The sequence below is a fragment of the Azolla caroliniana genome, unplaced genomic scaffold (genome assembly GCF_043228905.1).
Source record: "Azolla caroliniana isolate FFs.n. ecotype wild unplaced genomic scaffold, voAzoCaro1.0.p SCAF_12, whole genome shotgun sequence".
Lineage (NCBI taxonomy): Eukaryota > Viridiplantae > Streptophyta > Polypodiopsida > Salviniales > Salviniaceae > Azolla > Azolla caroliniana.
The window spans coordinates 18768823-18789261 of NW_028230447.1; the positions used below are offsets into that span (position 1 = coordinate 18768823).

Genomic DNA, 20439 nt, shown 5'->3' on the forward strand with positions numbered 1-20439 from the left:
ATCAGCTCCTCTAGAGCTGCTCCTCTGGACGAACCTTTGACCATGTCGGTCGAAGTTGATCCGGTCTCGAGCCAGTCTCAGGTCTCTTCCCTTTGCGTTGGTGGGGTTGGCTCGAGTTTCCTTGCTTCTACAGAGCCATCCCCTGTTGATACTTTATCGACCCACTCTCGCCGTTTGTCGAAACGGCCACAGACCCTCTTCACCACGGCCCAGTCGGCCGTCAGTCCGTCATCAGTCTCCAGCAGGAGACCCACTTGCTCCCAGTCCCTCACATCCACCGACTTAACAAACAGCAGGACGCGACTTGTGTCTAGTACGGTCCGGTCGAGCGCCGAAAGACGCGTGAAGCGTTCTTCAAACTCCCGGAGGAGCACCGACGCGTTTCTCCCCTTTCCAGGGGTCTCTACCCATTCCATGAAGTCCTGTTTCGAGAGCCGAAGCGTGTCATCAAGCCCATATTTTTTGAGGAGCCGACCTTCGAACTCTTCCCAGGTCCGGCTCTCAGCCCGTACCTCGAGCACCTCCGCATGGATGCCCGGCATCGCCACCCGAGGGAATCCGGTCAGTCGCCTTGTTAGATATAATCAATGATCAGCCCCAAGTTGTAAATCTATCCCCATATGTGCTCTTAGAGTGCACATTTTGTGATAGCGCCCCAAATGAGGAGCGGCTAGTGTGCAACTCGACCATATGGGTCGATAAGGTGTTAATCTAGGAAACCGTAGATGCGTAGGACACAATATATTTAGGAAAGAGAGAAATAGATAAAAGGATTGGCTAATCAAGTCAGCTAGAATATTTTGTGGGCAAGTTACGATGTACTTAGTCTTGAAGTATGCGTCATTGACTTCAAGATAAGTATTATCTAGCACTAGCCTGTACCTAGGGAGTTGGGTCATATTAAATGACAAGTCAGTTGACAGAAAAGGAATATCTCCACTACTGTCAACTGACTTGCACATTTATACTAAGACCAAACATAGATTATAAGTCACTTTTCTCACACAGTGGTCAGATTGATCATTAGTCCCCACTAATTTTGTAGTGAGTCGGTCCATATCCTATCTAAGCTCTAAGGTGTGAGCGCATGGGAAAACTACCATTTTGAACTACTCTCATATGTAATAGAAATTCTGTTTTCATATATCCATCTCTGCAGTTGTAACTCTATATACCTATCTACTCGATTCTCAATATTTCTAATATGGTATCAGAGCGAAGAGGTTGATCTAGATTAGGTATATACGGGTAGTTGTTGTCTAGCAACAGAGAGAAATAGAGAGAGAGAGAGAGAGAGAGAGTATCAATGGCCTTGTCCACGAATGTTGCAGCTGCTCCATTGCGCATTCGCCCACCTCCATTGTCTGATGGAAAGCTAGATGGAACCAACTACACTCTATGGAAGTTCAAAATGTCTGCCATTTTGGATTCCTACGAGTTGTTGGAAACAATCATGGGACCCACAGGGGGAGACCCTGAGCCCATGGCAACCTTTGACCCTGCACACCCTACCACATCAATTCCTCCAAATGCTGATCTACTTCGAGCCTGGAAGAGAAGGAATGCTGATGCGCTATGTACCATAGTCACTGGTGTATGTGACTCCGTACTAACACTAGTGCAACATACAACTAGGGCACTAACACTAATTTCCGACCTGTGGTCGATTAACGCCACCACCGGTTCCTTGAGATTCCCGATACGAACCGGCATTTCTATAGTAGCTCTTGCCCAATGCGTTTTGGCGTAGTGGCACTCCGCGAGGTCGTCTTCCACGGCTATCTCATCGAGGAGTGCCACCCTTACCTCCACCGGCTTCTCGGGCTCCGGTTCCGTTGCAACACGCTTCCTCTTCACGAGGTCCACGATGTTGTTGTGGAACTCCCTTCTTGCTATGCCGAGCACTTCCCTAAGCGTGAGTTCTATGCGACTGTCGAGAACTTGCTCCTCTAGAACCTTTTGTAGGTTCGTTGTTTCCTCTATCTCCAAGCTTAAGCGAAAGCTCAGAATCCTGCCCTTCTCCTTCTCCTGGGATCCGGTCGGAGTGGCATCGTGCTTTTTGGTTGCGCTTCGTGTGTCCTGCCTCCCCAATGGGCCCGCTCCCCCAGTTTTTCCCGCTCGCCTTTCGTCAATCAGGGGTTCGTAGTTTCTGCACGCGGCCTCCACAAAGCCGGTGCTTTCTTCAACGGGGTCGCTCCACCCGGTAACTTCGCGAACACGTTCTTCTGCGTGCTCCGCTTCCTCCTTCTACAGTCTTCCTCCGGACAAGGACTCGAGAACGACCGGCCATAACCTAGATTTGGAATCGGGTTTGGTCTTCTTCTCCCCTACGCGTATGCTGGCCGAAGCCGAATAGTGGATGGCTTCAACGTGCCAGGCCACGGCTTCTTCCATAGCCTCTTCATGCCACCTCGTCCGAAATTCGTGTCAAGCAATATTCGCATGTCGCTCGCATGTACCCTGTTGTTCGAAAGGTAGACTACATTACTCCTAAGCATTTCTCCAAAGTCAGCGCATTCTCTCCGGGCATATCCAGTGGCGTCGCACCATACGCACCTCTGATTGGCCGGTGGTCGCCAGTCGCGCGGCTGACCTTCGTCGCTTCGTCCGGCCTGGGTGGTCTGGAGGTCGCGCACCATCCTTGTCAGTTCTTCTAGTCCGGCGCCACCTGCAGGTCCCACGACTATGTTCGCCGGGGGTGGGCCTAGCTCGAGCCACCTCCTCATTTCTTCCATTCAGGTCGGCGTTGGTTCGGCCCTGATTTCGACAACTGGTCCGACCGACGAGGACCCCTTTTCATTCTAGTCCCGGCGTTTGTCAATCCTGCTACATACTTCCTTGACGGTCGCCCAGTCAGTCGTGAGGCCCCGGTTAGTTTCTAGAAGAAGACCCACCCTTTCCCGGACGCGTGAGTCGAACGAAGTGACAAAAAATAGAACCTTGCTCATTTTGAGCACGGTTCTGTTCAACCTAGAGAGTTGTGCGAACTGTGACTCGAACTCCTGGAGGAGCGCAGAAGCGTTCTGACCCTTGTCAGGGATGTTGACCTAGTCCATAAAATTCTTTCTCAATAGCCGGAGCGAATCCTCGTAGTTGTACCTCTCGAGAACTTCCTCTACGAACTCTACCCAATCGTGACAGCCCACTTGTATTTCGACCATCTCTATATGGATGTGTGGTGTTACGACCTGGGGAAACCCCGCTAGCCGTCTATCTTCGGGTATGTCCCTCATCTGCATTTCAGATTTGTAGGCCTCTAAGTAACTCGTGGCGTCCTTTCCGCTGAACCGGCCTATCTTGCCGACTGTTGCCTCTATGGCCCGATCGAGGGCACTCGCGCCCTCGCGAGCAATAACTAGACGGTCTACCGCCACCGCCATCGCTTTTGCAAGTTCGCTTCCTCTCATCTCCAGATTCCTTTGCCGCCCTTCTTCACGTCGGGTTCACCAAAGATGTCGAGGAAATCCTCGCAGATGCGTAGAAGTCAGGCAGGACCACGGGGGTCTCGAACCAAGGAATCAGGAAAACGAGGGAGGAGTTTGGGGACCGCGTAGGTCTTGAGACCACGGGATAGCGGGTAAGTCTAGCGAACGAGAGAGAGCAAGAGAATCACGCGTAGACACAGACACGGACAAAGACATTGATAACGGAGTATGTTAGGTAGAAAGAGTTCTATTAAAACCCAGGTGCACGGTGTTGTGAGTGGTTACAGCCGGATCAAAGCCGGTGATGGAGCGCGGAGCTTGGCAAATAGCTAGGTACAAAGAGATGTTGGTGCGCAGAAGGTCGATCCCCAAGTCGAGAGCACTCGGGCTTCTGACGCGATCAAGGGGAAGCGCCTTCTTCCGCGGTCAGTCCTCGGTCTTTCTCTCTGTGTATCCTTTCCTCTAAATGGCATCCCGAAGACAGTCAAAGGTCGCCCCTTTTATAGCTCAAGGAGCGACCATTACAAACATTCATGACCCGTTACTTTTGTCCTAGATTCTCTCCCCTGATTTACTCTCCTCATAACTCTTCCTACTTATGCGATGTTTATGCTCTAACTACCTAGTACCCCTCCTTATACTCATGCCTAGTACTTGTCCTATTTAATTCCCTCGAGGCGTGCACTCGCGTCAATCGGTGTTCCTGTGCGTTTCACCTTGTTTCTACCTATGGCCCAGAATCTTCATGACAACGGTACGAGACCCAGTTCGGGCAGAATCAAAACGATGGTGGTAACCTGGACAAAATGAAGCGGGTCGGTTACCGGCTAAGCACCGAGATTGAAAGGACGACGGACCTACGGAAGGTTCTAGAAGAACGGATCCTCGACAACAAGGTTGAGCTATCTTTGCGGGAAGTGCTTGGGATTGCGAAGAAGGAGTTCCACGATTCCATCGTAGATCTAGTGAAGCGCAAGCGGCTCTCTACAGAGTCGGAACCGGAGAAGCCGGTGGAGGTGCGGACGGCGCACATGGAGGATGCGGCCCTAGAAGACGAGTTGGTGGAGAGCCACTACTCGAAGTTACACTGGGACAGGGCCACCACGGAAACCCCTGTCCGGATCGGGGACGTGCAGGAGCCAGTGATTGCATTGATAGAACATGGTTCGGAGATAAACCTGATGTCCATGGACTTCTACAAGAAAAGGAAGTGGCCAATCAACACCAAGCACGGTTGGAAGATACGCGCAGCAACGCGCGCTATAGAGGAGTTGCACAGGGTGTGCCCAAATGTAAGCGTGAAGATTGGGGATGTCTAGATAGATCACCATTTCTTCGTACAGGAGACGTCCTCGCACCCGGTGATACTTGGTGAACCGTACATTACAGCGGCAAGCATGGAAACAAAGGTGCTTGATAATGGGTAGGTGTACGCGCGCGTAACAAGCTAAGATGGATGACACTCCGTCCAATTCTTGACTGTAAGGCCGAACCATGAGAGGAACCGCGAGACCCTCGGCGGCGATAGCTGAGGGGATTTTTAGCGAGGGCTATCAAGGTGTCGGGCGGCAATAGTCCGGGCACACTGGAGGAACCCCACACATGTACCATAGGTACGAAGTTTCGGTTCTCCGAGAACGGAAGTTGTACTTTAGCCAACGTCAACGGTCGGGAAAGGAAGTAGGCGGAGGAACGGCTCAAGGTATGTGGAGTCCTCACCCCCGATGAAGAAATTAGTGGTGCCATGGAAGCGGTCTCTCTCTCTCTCTCTCTCTCTCTCTCTCTCTCTCTCTCTCTCTCTCTCTCTCTCTCTCTCACACACACACATCCCTTATCTTCCCTATATAAACCCCTCCTATTCTATATGGTCATGTGCACTGATGAGCTCCTTAGGAGCGAAACTAGTTTGCCACATCGACCATTTCTTTGTATTACTTTTTAAGTTTCTTAATATGAATTAGTTTTTAGTTCATTTCTCTCCCTCTAAACTTTGTACATCTCTCTCTCTCTCTCTCTCTCTCTCTCTCTCTCTCTCTCTCTCTCTCTCTCTATAATTCTCACTCTTAATCTCAAATTCACCCACCGATTGTATACCGTTCGCACTCCTTGTATTGACCCCACGGTCTAGAACTCACAATTCGTAGTAATTTCTATGGAGGACCAATCCACAGAGACGTGAACCCACGATGGCATATGATCGACGCCCTTCGAGTATCCACTTCGTGTCGAGTTCCCTCATTTCAAGTGGAAGGCATTTGCAACGGCATCATCGGCATCCCATACATGCCTTCAACATATTATCTCTCACTTCCTTACATCTTTTCATTGTAAGCATGGGACTACATTCGGTAGCCATGCATTCCCTTTTGTCTCTTTTATTATGTGTGCATATGGACTACTTTCAATATTTGGCATTTTGCATAATCTTAGTATTTCCTTTCCAATGCACAGGACTACATTGTAGCCGGCATTTGTATTCAACATATGTTCTACCCTTCCGTTGTAACCAATATACCTTGCATCACTCTCCCTCCCACTCACTTTCTCTTGCATGATATCCTTCCCCCATAGTCTCTCTCTATATTAACTTTACCCCTCTTTTATCTTTACCTAATTCTCATAATACCCTTACCTATTTTCAACGCTACCCCTTCCCTAACTTTTCAATATTTTCACTATACCCTCCCCCTTACTTTTCCTTATCTTTAACTCTACCCCTTCCCTAACTTTTCAATATTTTCACTATTCCCTCCCCCTTACTTTTCCTTATCTTTAACGCTACCCCTTCCCCTACTTTTCAATATTTTCACTATACCCTCCCCCTTACTTTTCCTTATCTTTAACTCTACCCCTCACATTTTAACTTTTAGCATCCTCCCCTAATTCAATTTCTCCTAATTCAGTTTCTCCTATTTTCCAATTCTACCCCTCACCTCTTAATTTTTAGCCTCTTCCCCTCATTCTCCTTTTTCCTATTTTCTAATCCTACCCCTCCCCTCACCTTTTATTGTTTCCAAATTTTATTTTTTTCTAACTGTCACCTCCCCCCTATTTTTTCCTAATTTGATCTTCTACCCCAACCTTTACTTTTTCATTGCCATTCTAACTTTACCCCTACCTTTCCCTAACTCACGCCAAGTATATGAAACGATTTGGGTGCGCTTGAATCGTTCTTCGTGATCTTTTCACTTCATTCCCACTTTGTCAATTTACTCTACCCCTGTCTCGTTCACTAATTTCAATCTACCCCTTTCCCCCTTCCTTTTTTCTAGAATTACATTCATACCCCTCCCTCTTTTAGTAATTTTCTCGTACCCCTCCCCCTTTCATTCTTCTTAATCTCACACTACCCTTTCCTCCTCCACTTTAATTTCCAATCTACCCTCCAATTCTTCCTACCCCCCCTCCTTTTTTCAAAGATCTCCATACAATCTAACATACTTCACCATCCCTAACTCCCACCTCACAGACTTCTCTCCTACCCTTCCTCTCTCTTTCTCTCTAACACTCCCCTACATGTTTTTCAAATAAGCCCATAAAATCTTCTATCCCACACCAAATATATCAAACCCCATATCTCCTACATCATCAAATTTGAACACTCTCTCTCTCTCTCTCTCTCTCTCTCTCTCTCTCTCTCTCTCTCTCTCTCTCTCTCTCTCTCTCTCTCTCTCTCTCTCTCTCTCTCTCTCTATAATTCTCACTCTTAATCTCACATTCACCCACCGATTGTATACCATTTGCACTCCTTGTATTGACCTCACGGTCTAGAACGACACCCTCAGGGAAATCAGGAAGGTGATCGAAGAAGGCCTCAGTAAAGACCGGATGATTCCGATTAACTTGGTGGGAATGTACGAAGTCATTGCCGACTTCAGGGAAAGGTTCAGGTCGGATCGGACGGCCTGCGTGGATACCAGGTACAGGACTGTGGACCGGAAGGTGAGGATGACAGCAAGGAATGAATAAAAGGGGTCGTGTGGGACCCAAGTTTGCAGAATCCGGCCGGCATAGGACACCAGTTCATCGACATAACGCTACAGGAGCTCAAGGTCGGTGGGGGTGGCTTTCTACTGCCAACGGAGGAGGAGAGGTTTTGAGGAATGCTCAGGAGGCACGGGAAGGCCTTCGCGTTCACCCCGGGGGAGATCGGGTGTGTGGACCCGACAATCGTGGAACCAATGGTGATCTTCACGGTACCGCATGTGCCGTGGAATCTCAAGCCAATTCCAGTACCTAGAGCTCACATCCCGGAGTTGGTGAAGCTGCTGAAAAAGAAGGTGGAGATGGGCATCCTCGAGCCGTCGAGTGCCCCATATTCGAACCAGTGATTTATGGTGCCAAAGAAGAACGACACGATGCGTTTTATTTAGGACCTGCAACCGGTCAATAAAGTGACCATCCGAAATGCAAGTATCGGGCCAACCATTGACGAGTCTGCAAAGGCCTTCACCGGAAGGTCAATCTATTCGGTCGGGGATCTATACTCGAAGTACGAGCAGTTCCAACTAGTCATGGAGAGCAGGGATATTACGACCATGCGGACTCCTCTCGCCCTAGTGCGGATGTGCACCTTGCCGCAAGGAGGGACCAACTCGGTGCCGCACATGGTGAACGCTATCAACAAAGTGCTAAGGGACTGCATCCCAGATATCATCATGTCATTTTTGGAAGATGTACCGATAAAGGGTTGTCCGTGGAAGATAAGGACATGTGGAGGTTCCTGGGGGCATGTGCGTACTACCACATCTGGGTTCCGCATTACGCGCACATAGCAGAACCGCTCTACGGGCTACTGAAGAAAGGATGCAAATTTGAGTGGGGTGAGGAGCATACGGAGTCGATCCGGAGACTGAAGGAGGCACTTACTGCGGCACCGGCTCTCTGGAAAGCGGTTTACGACAAGGAGGTCCCAATCTACGTAACCGTAGATACGAGCCCGACCGGGATAGGATGGGTGATCCATCAGGAGGACGAGAGCGGCACGCGGTTCCCGATCCAGTTCGGGGCGAAGGTTCTCAATGAGCGACAACGAGGATACGCCTAAGTTAAGCGCGAGCTGTGGGGTATTGTTTCGGTGGTCAAGTCCGATAAAGATTACTTGATCGGGACAGAAGTAATCATCGAGACGGACTGCCTGCCGGTCCTCGGTATGGTTTCTGGATGCGTGACTCCAGACCTGGCAATGCTCAGGTGGATCGCGTACATTAAGTCTTTGGATCCAGAGATACAACACATCTCCAAAAAGGACAACGCCATGGCCGATATGCTTTCTAGAGCACGGTTTGACGATGAGAACAACATGGTTTCGGAGGACGAAGAGGTCGGCGTAGACTTCTTCGAGTCGGCTCACGTAGCGACAAGGGTAGGGAGCACTCCGGCGCTTAAAAATTTCAATGAGAGCGAGTACGATGGGGAGTGGCTCCAGATTAGAAGGTTCCTAAGGACAATGACGCCGGACGCGGCATAGACCAGAGAGGAGGCTAATTGGATCCGGAAGAAAGTGTACCGATTCTACCTACGGGACAAAAGTACATGGAAGCTCCCAAAGACACGAGGCGGCGTTCCGCTCCACGTGGGACACCGCAGGACGTGGGCCACGTTCGAGAAACTAAAAGAGAAGTATTGGTGGCTAGGGTTGTACCGGGATGTGTACCGATTCATAACAACGTGCGAAAGTTGCCAACTACACTCCACAGTCTGACATCGAGAGGAGCTACACCCGACCTACCCGCCAACCGTCCATTTCAAGTGGATGGTAAAATTAGTAACGATGTCAATGGGGGTAGGGCAAATGTGGTACTTGGTGCTTGCGCCGGAGGATTTGACGAACCAGGTAGAGAGCCGCGCACTGCAAAACAAGACAACTGCAGCGATGTGCCGGTTTCTGATCGAAGAGGTAGTATGCCGGTACAGGTGCGTGGGAAAGATCATAGCGGACCATGGGGAACTGGATGCACAGGAGGCCAAAGAGATGTTTGAACGGTTAGGGGTTAAACTCTCGCTCACTACGGCTTACAATCCGAAGGCAAATGGGAAGGTGGAGCACGGACACGGCCCAATCGTAAAGGCGTTGGTACGGGCCTGTGGAGGCCAGGTCGGGAATTGGTCGCGGCTCCTACCCTACGCACTATGGGCAAACAGGACGATGCATAGTTCAGTAACCGGGTACATGCCGGCGGAGCTGATGTACGGGCAGAAACCGGTCATGCCGGTGGAACGGACGATTTCCTCGTGGGTGGTGATAGATTGGAGGAACTAGATGAGCCCGGAAGAGCTGTTGGCGGCACGGATTCGACAGCTTAAGACCGGAGGACGTGGAGCGGGCAAAGACAAAGCTGCAAATGGCGAGGGAGAGGAACAAAGGCCGGTTCGACCAAACACACCAGTTGCGGCCAAAGAAGATCGAGGAAGGTGACTGCGTGTTGGTATACGACAGCAGCCTCGACAACCAGCACAAGGCAACGCACAAATTCACGAGGAGGTGGTCCGGGCCCTATGTCGTTCCGAGCACGAATGACAATGAGACATACCATCTTGCAGAGCTCGACGGGACGCGATTAACAGTGCCAATAGCCGGGAAGCAGATCAAGGCGTTCAAGAAGCGACAGGAGGACGAGCCGGAGCCGGGAAGCGTGACCGACGACCACCACCGGTTCGGAGCAGATGAGGATTCGGGAGGTAACGGATGATTATAGGCTGGTCTTCTCCGTCAATTGTTCGTGTCTGGTGCATACCGGTGGATGCACGGTTAGGTGGGGGCAGATGTCGTGAAGAAAACCGGCCCTAAGAGGAATCAAGGAATCAAAGGCATGAACCCGCCCTTGCACGAGTGTGCACGAATTGATATCAATTGTACATAACTAGGAATAGGACGATTGATATAAATATACTAGGTGTAACATATTTATTAGGAAATCGATGTGTATCTCTGTCCGAAGGGACAGAGAATAAAGTTGACATCTTTTGATGTAATGGCCTCCTCAAGGACCTATAAAAGGGGGGGAGAAGAGGAAGAAGGGATGGCGCGTTTTTGAGAGGACGAAGTGTTGTCGAACTGGGAACCAAGCTCTCTCCTCCACCACGGTTGTTGCAGGGATTTGGGTTAGGTTGGTTGCCTCTGCTGCGTGAAAGCCCGCGTGCTTCCGATAGAGGCTCCACCACATATTTCAGTGCATGTTGAGTCTGTCACCGACTTGCCGGTTGTAACATTGCACGTTGTAATCTATATTGTTATTGGAATTGATTCTTTCTTTCTATCTCTCTGTGCTCCTGTGAATCTCTCTCTTCCTCTTATCTCTCACACTCCTCAGTTTAGGGCCCCCGTGGTCCCGCCTTGTTTCATACGCATGAGCGTAACAACACGACAACGTTGTGGTGAGCGAGAGTTTAACCCCTAACCGATCAAACATCTCTTCAGCCTCTTGCGCATCCAGTTCTCCACGGTCCCCTACAATCTTCCCTACGCACCCGTACCGACATACCACCTCTTCGATCAGGAACTGGCACACGACCGCAGTCGTCTTGTTCAGTAACGCTTGACCTTCCACCTGGTTCGTCAGGTGCTCTCGTGCTAGCACCAGGTATCGCATCTACCCTACCCCCATCGGCATCGTCACCAGATCCACCATCCACTTGAAGTGGACGGTCAGCGGGTAAGTCAAGTGCAGCTCATCCCGATGTCGGACTATGGAATGCATCTGACAGCTTTCGCAAGTCGTTACAAACCGATGCACGTCCTTGTATAGTCCCAGCCACAAGTACTTCTCCTTCAGCTTCTCAAACGTGGCCCACGTCCCCCGATGTCCGGCCCAAGGACTCTCGTGGTACGCCATCAACAATGCTTCCTACTCCTCCTCCCTCGCCGCTACCCGGAGTGGGACGACGTCTTGCTTCTTCGGGTGCTTCCATATGCTTCCGTCCCGTAGGAAGAATTGGTACGCTTTATTCCGGATCCGGTTAGCCTCTTCCTTCGTCCACATCAGCCGGTCGGTTAGATGATGAAGGCTATACGGGTAGCATCCGGAACGGAGTCATGAAGTTCTGCAAAGGGAGCCTAATAGTGGCTCAAGCCTGGAAGGTCAACACACTGTAATTTATGAATGCCCGGATATTCCGTGAAGAACTAAATGTTGCATCTGACACTACCGGCGAGTTGTGGCACAAAAGATTATTTGAAGAGTAAGTACAAGAATAACTATGAGGCTTAAGACTGGCGTTGAACCAATTTCGTTCGAAATAATGCCTTGTGCCTCCTTTTATAGTGTTCTCAGGAGTACTCCTGAAGTTTCTAGAATGTTATGGAGAAATCTGGATTATACATCAATTTTCTATAATAAAATTTAAATGAAAATAACATTTTTCGTATTATAATACATCACTTAATGGTAACAACTCGACCCATGTAACATAATGTCATGGGTTCGAGTCTTGCCATATCATGACAGTTTCCGGTGCTATCTCGACTCCCCCCTGCTTCTGGAGGGTCCAAAACGATTGTTGGCATTACAACCATGCCTTCCATCTTGCTCCCGTCAGCCGCCTCCATTGCGCGTCGAGCGTGCTTCTCCTCTACTAGGAGCATCGACTGTAGGTCAAAAAACGATGGCGTATTCTCCCTCGTACGGACCGTAGTTTAGAAAGCTCCGAACTTCGACACAAACCCTCTGAGGCAAACCTGCACCATTTCGTCCTCCTCGACGTTTACATCGACGGAGGTGAGAGAGTCACAGATGTCCTTGATCTTGGAGGTGTAGTCAGCCACCGACAAATCTCGTTGTCGAACATTGCTCAGCTCTTGCCTGAGTTGGAGCTTTCTGGGTGTGGTGCTCGCGGAGAAAATCTTTTTCAGATCTCCCCAAGCATCCTTCAGCGTCTTCGCATCCCGAATGTAGCTTAGAAGCTGATCACTTACACAGGATGTGAAGCAGTAGAGAACTCTGCTTGCCGCCTGTTCCATTGGATAGATATTCCGTAGAGGAATATATTTTGGTCAGTACTTTTGTCAGTACGCAGAGGACTTCAGTGCTCATCAATGAGCCTCTACACTAACTCCCAAAATATATTCCTCTATGGAATATCTATTCAATGGTCTCTTGGTTTACGCACCGCTACGGCCTCTCGTTGTGCACCCGGTTTATGCACCCAGTCTACGCACTGGTTTACGCACCCAATGTTGAGCTTGTATCTTAACATGTTTTAAATTCAGAAATGAAGCAATTTCGTGGAAGTCGAAACTTCAGGAATGCACGACCACTTCAACAACTGAGGCCAAATACGTAGCCGCATCTAATGCGGTGAAAGAAGCTCTATGGCTTGGTCGGCTAGCGTGTACGTTTTGACAAGCCGCCCCCAATTCGGCTCCATCAGGTAGGGTGGTGTTGCTTCGTCGAAAAAACTAGTTCATCACAACACCTCCAAGCATATCGACATTCGGTATCACTTTGTTCAAGTCTATGTAACTTCAGGGAAACTCAACCTCGAGAAGATCTCCACGACTGACCACATATCAGACGGGATGACCAAGTGTCTCACAGCTGACCGATTTTAGTCACTTCACCACTAGATGGGGTTAAGGAGTATTCAGTCTAATCGAGTCGGACAACAGAGATAGCTTCGAGCACTCGGCCTCGACAACCAAACCAGCTTCTACACTCAAACCAGCTGATTCGACCTTTGTTTCCTCTCGATCGTCATTGATTCAGCTACAAGCCAATTTACTCTAACATCTCTTGGTATAACCTGTACATCTTGATTTATATTCCATGTTTCAACATAGTGTATACGCCCATTACGGGGGAGTGTCGAATACGGGTGTATAATGGTCGTATTCACATTGTCCCATTGGACACACTAGGTTTAGGCTATTTCTGTAAATAGTGGAAAGGGCAGTTGTCGTAAGTCAGTTAGTATTTAAATTGACGTTTGTAACCTAGTCTTAAGGTTTTTGTCTCCATTCTATTGTAACTCTGAGTTCGAATAATACAATTACATATTGTGTGCCATTCTCTGTCTCTCCTTCTCTCACTCTGTCTCTTTGACCTTGGTCTACCATGCTAACTTGGTGATCTTCTAACAATAGATTTTTTTCTTTGCACTAATGGTCTCAGCCACCAACATCTTGAACATCGTCTGCCTCATACAACATCAAGCTAGAATGTAAAACTCCCGACATCGCCACTCCCCATGTTACGGGCATGACCATATAATATCCCATGGTGAGAATTTACCGTAGTATTCTATACACGTGGATAAGTGTGAGGGTTAAACGAGAGTGTAAAGAAGGGGAGGATTACTTTTAAATCCTTAGGATTGAGACAACCCATTAGGCCAAGTGTGAACATGGCTGGGGGCCTTGGGTATCGTTATAAATAAAGGCCTAGCTACCCTCATTTCATTATCTTGTTGACTACGTCGAGACTCTGTCTTGTGGTGGGTCAACTCTTGTAGCGAGCGCGCCAGCACCAGGTACGACTCAATGCCACGACAGTGGTATGGGACGCTGATCGAGGCTCGAGTCCGTCTCGATCCCTTCGCTCGGGGGTGGTCAAGTGGATCGGCACCCTTCTTTCTCTCTCTCCTTTCTTTCTATCTACCTAGATCTATCCTTATCTAATGCTTACTTTAGTACATGTCTCTAATATTTGGTATCTGAGCCTATGTACTAATGTTTCTTTTGTTGGTCTTAGCTTCTCGATGGATGGCGATCGATCGTTGTGCGGTTGGCCTTCATGCAGACAAGGATCAACAAGGAACTTCGGTAATCTTTCTTGTTATTTTTTGTCTATTTTTTCTTCTCCCATCTAATCATGGGTATGGTTAATATGTAGATTATTTTTATTAATTAAATGATGTTGTAGTGGTATTTAATTGTTTATCTAAAACGCTTATATATGTGCACGAGGTCAATACCTCGTTTGACATATAAATAATATGTGATGAGTGTCGTATGCATACGAGGTTAATACCTCAATTACGTATTACGTTCACAAACATATGTTACGTTTGCGTATGAGGTCAACACCTCGATTTTGTTGTAAATGATATGTGTTTGGTCTTGTATGCGTAAGAGGTCAATACCTCAATTGCGTATTACGATTAACCCTTATTTTTGGATGTCTCTTGCGCGTAGAGGTATATGCCTCGATTACGTATCTCGATTACGTCATTTTTGTCTATTAAATATAACGATTTCTTTAATATAGCCATATGTGGTCACGTGTATACGTAGTTGATCGTATATATGTGATAATATACATATGTGTATATAAGTTATTACGTGATTTTAAATCGAATGTTTTCCTTTTCGGGGAAAGGTTCTTGGTGGTCATCCTCACATTTTTGTGAGAAACGTGTTGTCATCATCCCTTTTTTTCAACAATTTTTTATTGTTGAAATCCCCATTGGTGACTTTGATATTTCATTACGTAAAGAAACTCCAATAGCCATAATGATGTTGAGTACATAGGGTTTGACCCACTTCATGTGAGGTCGCTCTTATGACACACGTATCCAACATCCCTCCCTCATTACATGGATACGATGCCACCATGAGATCATTCTTACGAGAGGCATTCATAATGACGTGACCATGTGATGGGCCACATGGGCCTACTACGAAAAGAGGGCTCATTTGGCTTGACCATAAGGTTGCACTTTGGCGTATGCCATCGTAATTACGAGACTTGAGGTTAGGTAACGTACCAACATAGTTGTAGTAAAAGAGGGCGAAATAAGGACTCTTGACATATATGTTTCTTTTAAAAAAACATATATGGGCAAATGCCTCGCATATCTCTTATATGCATGAAATATTAAACATTCAAGAAGAGCAACTTACTTGGTTGGCTCAAATGTTTAATGCATTTGTTCTCGAGGTCTCGAGTTCAAATATGACCAAGATCATACAACATCGTTGATACATATGACTATAACACATGTTTAGACTTGAGGTCTAAGTGCACTTCGGGGTCCTCGTAATAGGACTTAAAGAGCCGAAACCACATATGTGGGCACCGAAACATAGTTTATTGTTAACATTTTTTTCGTGTATAAGCTATTCATGACGCGAACATACATGGTTGAGCCTCGAGGAGTCGCCATATAAAATCGATATAGAGATCAGGGAAAGACATTCATTTGTCACCCCCATGGTTTTTAAAACACCTTTGTGTTACCATAGTAACCTAATCTTGAACCTCATCTCATACGTCTAGAGGGGTATTGATGTGAGATCATGATATCGATTAATGTTTGCCCATTATAGGTTTACATCACGACATGATGTTGTGACTATCTCTCTGACCTTATCCTATTTCTTTTCCAAAAATAATCATTTAATGGCTCAAAATAACGACCCGATGTCATCCGCTCAAGCGGAAGGAACTCAAGGGAATCCTCCTAGACAAATGTCCATTGAGCAGCGTTGTTTACGTACGCGTATTTAACGTATCAATACGTATAATACCTTCTTATTTGTATAGTACGTACCATACGTCAAAGTTGTTCATTCAAATGTCATATACATTCGTCTAATACGGTATTTAATGTACCTTTAAAAAAATACGTATAGTACGTATTTATAGAAAATGTGAGTAAAACCCTATAGAACGCAAAAGAAAAGAACAACTTTAGTAAAATAGAAGGAACGAAGAAAGACGGACAGAATAGACTTAGAAGAAGAAGAAGAAACAGAAAAAGCAGAAGAAGAAGAAGAAGAAGAAGAAGAAGAAGAAGCACTAGAAGAAGAAGAAGAAGAAGAAGCACAAGAAGAAGAAGAAGAACAACAACAACAACAACAACAAGAAGAAGAAGAAGAAGAAGAAAATAAAATCAGGTTAGTGAATATGTTTCTTTCTTTTATTTTTTATGATTAAGTATACCTCCCATTTTGTTGTATTCCAATGTCAAGTTGTATGATAATACCAAATGACAAGAGAGATTTAATTTTTAGTTGATCTAGTTTACGTATGCTTGTGTCCAGCAATCTATCTATTCCACAATAATGCATCTATACAAGTAACAAATTGGTAGACAATTGTAATTGACGTCATGCAATAAAACTCTCCTCTTTGCAAGTGTTGAGATCAAATATTATAGGAACCATGTGTTGAAACTCAAACATGTATGTATACATGTAGACAATGTGTTCAAAATCTTTCACAATTTGTAGCATTAGCTAATCCTTTGCTTATTGATTTTAGTGGTTGTATCCCATTTGAATTCATTTCAGAAATTGATCATTCTAATTTACTTTCCATGTTACTATAAATGACATTGGTTTCCAGAAACATTGAAGATCTCAATTTCGTGTCATGGGAAAAGTGCTTGGTCCTTTTTTAATGATGTCCCATTTTTTATCATTTGCAATGCATATTTATTTTTGTTAACAACTACTCATTTTTTGGAATATCATGGTTTTGGTTGTCTGCTTTTGAATGTGATGGGTATGAATAAATGTGCACTTGCTAGAACCCTTTCAATACAGCCTCCATATACATGGATTGTCCTTTATCTGTAGGCCCTAATAAACCGCACACTTTTAGGACATGGGCAATGTATATGCATCTGGAAAGATTCCATCAACTTGCATTTTATCGAAAGAATCTAATGCTTTCTCAGTAGTTCTATACTCAACAAACCCTCCAATGAGAGCATTCCTTTAAGACACAAGAAAAGGTGAAAGTGTTTGGTAGTAATAAGTATCCCCTCATCTTGTATCTTTTCAAAGCTTTTCAGTGCATCCTCAACGGGTCCTTGCTCAGCATATCATGCAATCAATGTTGTCCATAATACCACATCTCGATTGGACATTCGGTTGAAAACATTTTGCACTTCCACTATATATCCACATTTGACATACATATCTAGCAAAGCACTATGAATAAATAGATCTTCATCGAACCCTTTCTGTACATCTTCAAGATGGATTTCTTGACCAAATTCTACTTCCCTTTTGGCTTCCAAACTTGTTGAATTTTTTGCTTTTATGCATGTCGTTATTACGTTAAGCATTAAGGCTCTTTAGTTAAGTTATGGTAATTTTTGCTTCCTTTTTAGCTTCCAAAAGAGTTGAATTTTCTGTTTTTATACATGTCCTTAATTGTAACATTTTCTTGTATTTGCTTTCTATGAATAAAAGATACTCTTGAGTATCCTGTAGTTGCTTATTTAAAGTAGTATAATCCTCATCCTCCCTGAAGGTTGATCTATTCAAAGTTTTTAGTTCTTCGATTTGCTTTAATGCATTCATATAATCTTGCTCCTCAATGTCGTAAAGAAGGAAAATGCCGCCCATTAAGAACAAATATTGGGATACATGTTGCCTCAATGTCGTAAGAAGTCAAACAGGAAATAGGAGTTGGAACTGTAAATTTTGCAACAAACATATGCATGGGTCAGCAACACGAATGATTGCTCATTTAATTGGAAAACCTAGCCATGGAGTAACGAAATGTACCAATGTCCCCAAGGAAATGTTGATTGACCTTACAACTTTGTATGGTAATTGTGGAAGCCAAGCAATTGGCGAAGAAGAAGATATAGTAGCAGAGATCAACTCATTCAACATGCCTGAACAAGGTATAGACACAAGCCTACAATAGGTGTCTTGATTACTAATGTTTAAATAATTGTAAATTATTTATCTTGAATTTTTTTTCTTTTAGGTGTTTCTACCTCATGCTCGTCTACCTTTGTTGATGAAAGTCAAAGCATGTCATGTATGGGTGGTGGTAGTCGCCAACCATATCCACCAGCAATTATAGTGAAACAACAACCGTTGCGTAAAGGACATGTGTTACAAATGCAAAGGAAACAACATGCAAACGTTATGGAGGTGAGATGTATCATTGAAGCAAATTTTGTCATTTAATCTATTAAAAACACCATGTTGGCGGAACATGTTAGAAGCTTTCTCTACAATTGGAGAGAAACATAATGGAGTCACATATAATTACATGAGGACGAAAGGCTTGAAAAATGAGGTTATATCCTTGCAAGCAAAGTTAGAAAGGGTAAAAGGATCATGGCCCAAGTATGGTTGTTCTATATTAACAGATGGATGGGTTGATGTTTCTCATAGGCAACTTGTAAATGTCCTCGTATCATCTTGTTATGGGACATTGTTCCTCAAGTCCATTGATTGTAGTCATGCTAATACAACACCAACAATTGATAGCTCTTGGTTAGCTGAAAGAATTTCAGAGGCAATTAGAGAAGTTGGTAAGGAAAATGTGGTCCAAGTCATTTCAGACAATGCATCTAGTTGTGTCCGCATGGGGTCTTTGCTAGAATCAGAGTTCCCTAATATTGTTTGGACTCCATGTGCAACCCATTCTTTGGATCTACTTTTGGAGGACATTGGTCAGCTGCCTTGGATGAAAAGTATTATGTTGAAAGCAAATAATATCGTACGTTTTTTTTGCAAGAAGAGGAATGCTAGGAAAAAAAATTCTGCTCACAATAACCTCGCCATCTTGAGACCTTCTAAGACAAGGTTTGGTGTGATGTACCTTGTCATACAACGTTTGCTCAAAGTTTGGTATCCTCTTGAGCAAACAGTGGTGAGTGACATGTGGAGGTCTTGGTCACATTGCAATAAGCCAGATGCCATGAATGTAAAGAACTACATCCTTGATCCTACAACTGAGTCCTCGTTTCAAGTTGTTTTGACCCTAATGGCACCATTGTATAGTGTTTTACGACTTACTGATAGGGAGGGATCCACTATTGGTTTGTTATATGAGTTTATGCGAAGAAGCAAAGATGTTTTAGCAAAAGGAGTGGAAGAAAACATCCCCCACAGATCCAAGTAAATTTCATATTTATTTTAATTTTTTATGGTTTCCTAGCATTAAACCTCCAAATGTTTTCTCATGTTTTAAGATCAGATCATTTTGTAATTACTAATACCCTTTTAGGTACGAAGATGTTTTGAAGTTATTTGACATACAATGGAAATGGTTCAAGAGGCCGATCCACCTTGTAGCTCATTTGCTGCATCCGATGTGGAGAGAGGAGGCTACATTTATTAACCCCGAGTTAATGGATGCATGGATGAGCTATACAGAAAAATTGTACTCGACACTTGAATGTGATATCTTATTTCGTGAATTGCATGAATATCGAAATGGTACAGGGACATTTAGCTATGCATTAGCACGTGAAGAGATATCTATGATGACGCCAGTCACATGGTGGGAAAATTTTGGTGGAAGAACTCCAAAGCTCCAAGCATTAGATGTCCGCATATTATCCCAAGTAAGTGTCAAGTTTTGAAAAAATGATCAATTTTATAGTTAGGTTCTAAAATACTGCACTTTTGTGTACTACCTTTTATTTCATATTTTGTTTTCTATTAGGATTGCTCTTCTGGGGCAACAAAAAGGAATTGGAATGCACATGCTCTCGCACATACAAAAAATAGAAACAGACTAAAGGTAGCACAACTTGAACGATTGGTATATGTGCGAGAGAACTTAAGGCTAGTTCGCAAGTTTGAGACTGTGAATGCATCTCCAATGCAGGTATTGTTTTATTCACTTCTTATAATTTACATTCCTCAAATTTCGTTAAGCTTTTATAAACTTGTTTGCAAGTGAATCCAAATGAGATAGATGTCTCTAAGACTCCTGATATTCCATCTATTAGCCACGAGAATGATATGGATAGAGAATTCTATGAAACTTATTTTCAAGAAACAATGAGCATGAGAAGAATGACAAGGAGCATGACAAGATCACATATGACAACATCAAGCGATGGAGTCCCTATTGATCGAATACGGAGGCAGAGGCCAAGAAGAGATGATGAGCGGTCTTCTTGTAATAGGAGAATAACAAGATCAAGTACATTTGCTTCTTTACCACCAAATGATCAAGATAATGGCAATGGAATAGAAGAAGCAATTCATACAAATTATGATGATCTTACTGACGAAGAACCTATGTTGATGTCATCAACTAACACTGAATCTGATGATGAAGATGGTGATTGTGATGAGGACGAGATCTAA

The 20439-nt window shown here is 45.1% G+C and overlaps 1 protein-coding gene and 1 long non-coding RNA gene across 2 annotated transcripts in view; both read left to right on the forward strand.

Moving 5' to 3' along the window:
* The window catches only part of LOC147857357 (uncharacterized), a 36373-nt gene extending 18867 nt beyond the window's left edge, over nt 1-17506 (forward strand). Inside the window, exons 2-3 of the long non-coding RNA XR_015530570.1 lie at nt 16067-16260; nt 17484-17506. This is a non-coding gene — a long non-coding RNA (uncharacterized LOC147857357). The remainder of the gene's footprint in view (nt 1-16066; nt 16261-17483) is intronic.
* An 819-nt stretch (nt 17507-18325) lies between these two features.
* LOC147857358 (uncharacterized) lies at nt 18326-20439 on the forward strand. Its single transcript, XM_087328158.1, has 4 exons — nt 18326-19236; nt 19346-19685; nt 19787-19951; nt 20038-20439. The coding sequence occupies exons 1-4, from the start codon at nt 18326-18328 to the stop codon at nt 20437-20439; spliced, it is 1818 nt and encodes a 605-aa protein (XP_087184284.1).